This window comes from Apis dorsata, unplaced genomic scaffold (assembly GCF_000469605.1).
Source record: "Apis dorsata unplaced genomic scaffold, Apis dorsata 1.3 scaffold_779, whole genome shotgun sequence".
Lineage (NCBI taxonomy): Eukaryota > Metazoa > Arthropoda > Insecta > Hymenoptera > Apidae > Apis > Apis dorsata.
This window is the reverse complement of record NW_006263926.1, coordinates 89,077-91,699: the sequence shown is the minus strand read 5'-3', so window position 1 is coordinate 91,699 and position 2,623 is coordinate 89,077. Positions and strand designations below refer to the sequence as shown.

Genomic DNA, 2,623 nt, shown 5'->3' with positions numbered 1-2,623 from the left:
AAAAAAAAAAAAAAAAAAAAGAAAAATACCGAAACATAGTCTCATTCTTTCTCAAGTTTTTTCCTTCCTTTCTTACCTTCTTTTTTCTTTCTTTCTTTCTTTTTTTTTTCTTACACTTTATTACATTTTTATATCATCCAAGCAGTCTCGAAAAAAGAAATCTTTTCTTCGAAAAAGAAATCTTTTCTCCCTCGCTATGGCGATGTCTCAACGACCGCGAAAGAGGGATAGAACGAAAGGGAAAGGGAGGTAGAAAGACGAGATCCTTCTGTTTCGAGAATCTTTCATCCCCTCTATTCCTCTACAAACAAGCGGAGGAAAGTCGATGGAGGAAAGACACACAACAATCCCAGCCGGCGATCTCTCACACTAGTCCCCTTTAAACGCAGGATGATCCAAAACGCGACAAAGATCGTCCTCTCTATCCGATTCACAAAGAGGATATCCCAGTTCACTTGAGGTCCTCGTCGTCCTCGTTGGCAAGTAGCTCGTCGATCTGCTTCTCCCAATCTTTATCCAACGCGCCACTGCTTCTCACCGGTGTTTCGACGCTGCTCCTCTCTTCGTTACCTGTTACTACCTCGTAATCCTTCAGCTCCGCTTCCAATTCGCGTTCCCAATCTTCCTCTGCTGGAGATTCACAAGTAGCGTTGTAGCTAGTTTCAAGCGGGCCATGCGGCCTCTTGTTCGGCGCGTGTCAATGTATATGTTGTGTGTATATGTGTGTGTGTGTGTGTGTGTGTGCTGTGTTTTATATATATATTCGTGTGCCGTTTTTTCGGTTCTATATGTGATGTCAGTATTTGTCTATATCGTACGATTTACCCGAAATTATTGTGTATACGTGTATATTTTTACGTGTTTACAGATTCACGAAATCGAGATTTTCCACGCGTACAGTGGAGCTGTTTCCAACATGTATGTAGCGTTCGCTGCCTGTTTCTTCACATCGATCTCGCGACGAGAGAGCCTCGTGTCCGTGTGTCTCCGTGTGCCAGAATTAAATCGTGTATCTGTGTTAGTGTTAGTTGGGAGAGGTGAGGATCGTAAGAGGTTAGGCGGGAGGAGGGAGAAGGGCGAAGGGCGAGAGAGGCAAAAACTCAAATCACACGCAAGGATGGAGAGAACTGAGAAGAGGGGAGTGAAAAGGCGAAAACGGAAGAACCGGAGAAATGGTGGGGTTTTCCGGCGTGCCTTGCCACGCTTTTCCCTCCTTCATCCGCCAACGGTTGAATTAATATTCCCCTCGAAGATTTGATGGATCCGCGAACATTCTATTTTCCTCGTTATAATAAATCGAGATCTCGTCGCGAAGCTATTCCAACTCTCTCTCTCTTCTCTCTCTCTCTTGTTCTCTCGCTCTCTCTCTCGTTCTCTCGCTCTCTCTCCTTCGATGAAATCGTTTCTCGCGCGCGAATAATCGCGATCGTCTATTGGCGAAAAAACAGGAACGGCGTTGGGACCGGAAGTTTCGTTCTGCGCGAAACGCGAGAGAAACGCGTCCGACTCGATCGATCGAGCCGCGAATAAACTCTCCTTCCACCTTAATGCGATTAAGCTAATTACGGTCTCGAGTCGTTTGAATTTGACTTGGGAAATTTCCCTAAAATAATTTTCTCGCGAAACTCGTAGTCAATCCTTCGCTTGTCCAAAAGTTCCACCTTGCAGACTGCACAGTGTATTAATTATTATCGTCGTTTCCATGTTTAAATTCGTTCCGAAGCTCGTATCATCTAATTTTTATTATTATTATTATTATTATTATTATTAGTTTTTAATATGTATATAAATTATATTCACGCGTCGAACTGAGAAAAATCGTGCCAACCGAATTTTTCACCGACAGCCCGATACTCGTCCTCTCTTTCTCACACATATATTCTGTCTCTTCCTCTACGAACTCTGCTCTGCGTGTATGTATACGTGTGTGTGTATCGATTCGTCTTTACACGCGCTCTCCATGTCAAATCTAGTCGATAGCCTCGCGAGTGTTGGTATATCGAGGCTTCGCGCGTTACGAGCCAGTCGTTTCTATTATTTTTACTTTTTTTTCCTTTGTCGATTTGTTTCTATCGTACTTTTTTTTTCCCTTCGTATTTCTCTTTATCCACCCCCTTTTCCCCATTTTATTCATTTCGAAATCAGGTGCACCGGTGCACGTGCGGATTTTCTCGTGCTCGTTTACACCGCTTAAGCGTCCGCCCAGAGATATACAAAAAACGTATAAATTAATTTATTTCTCGCATTTATTTCATCTCTGTAATCGTTTATGATTTTCTTCTCCAGTTATCGTCGTTCTTTTTTTCTTTTTTTTTTTTTTTGTTTTTCTCGGTTAAAGAAAAAAATTTTCTCCCCCCCTCCCCTTCTTCCTTCAACTTTTATCTCTATAATTATTTCTCTTTTTTCTTATTCTACAACGTACAACGATTTTTGAAGTTTGTTCCAGTGGACGGGCGTGTAAACGGATCGCCCCCGGTCGTTCTTTTTTTTTTTTTTTTTTACCGTGAATCTGTTGCGTAACTCTCTTTGTTAAATTTATGTTTAATTGAATTGGAAGGAAAATCACTATGAGGACTATACCCACGAGAGACGAGACGAAAGTTACACCTCGATTCCCGTTTTA

At 42.1% G+C, this 2,623-nt stretch overlaps 1 protein-coding gene across 5 annotated transcripts in view; it reads right to left on the bottom strand.

The window, feature by feature from the left end:
- Positions 1-129: 129 nt before the first annotated feature.
- The window catches only part of LOC102679428 (synapse-associated protein 1), a 63,191-nt gene continuing 60,697 nt past the window's right edge, over positions 130-2,623 (bottom strand). For 3 of the 5 annotated variants that reach the window (XM_006622836.2, XM_006622838.2, XM_006622837.2), the window contains one exon: positions 130-630. In XM_006622836.2, the coding sequence (XP_006622899.1) occupies positions 452-630 (179 nt within the window). In that variant the 3' untranslated portion in view covers positions 130-451. The remainder of the gene's footprint in view (positions 631-2,623) is intronic. The other 2 variants (XM_031513866.1, XM_006622840.2) reach the window with 1 other exon arrangement.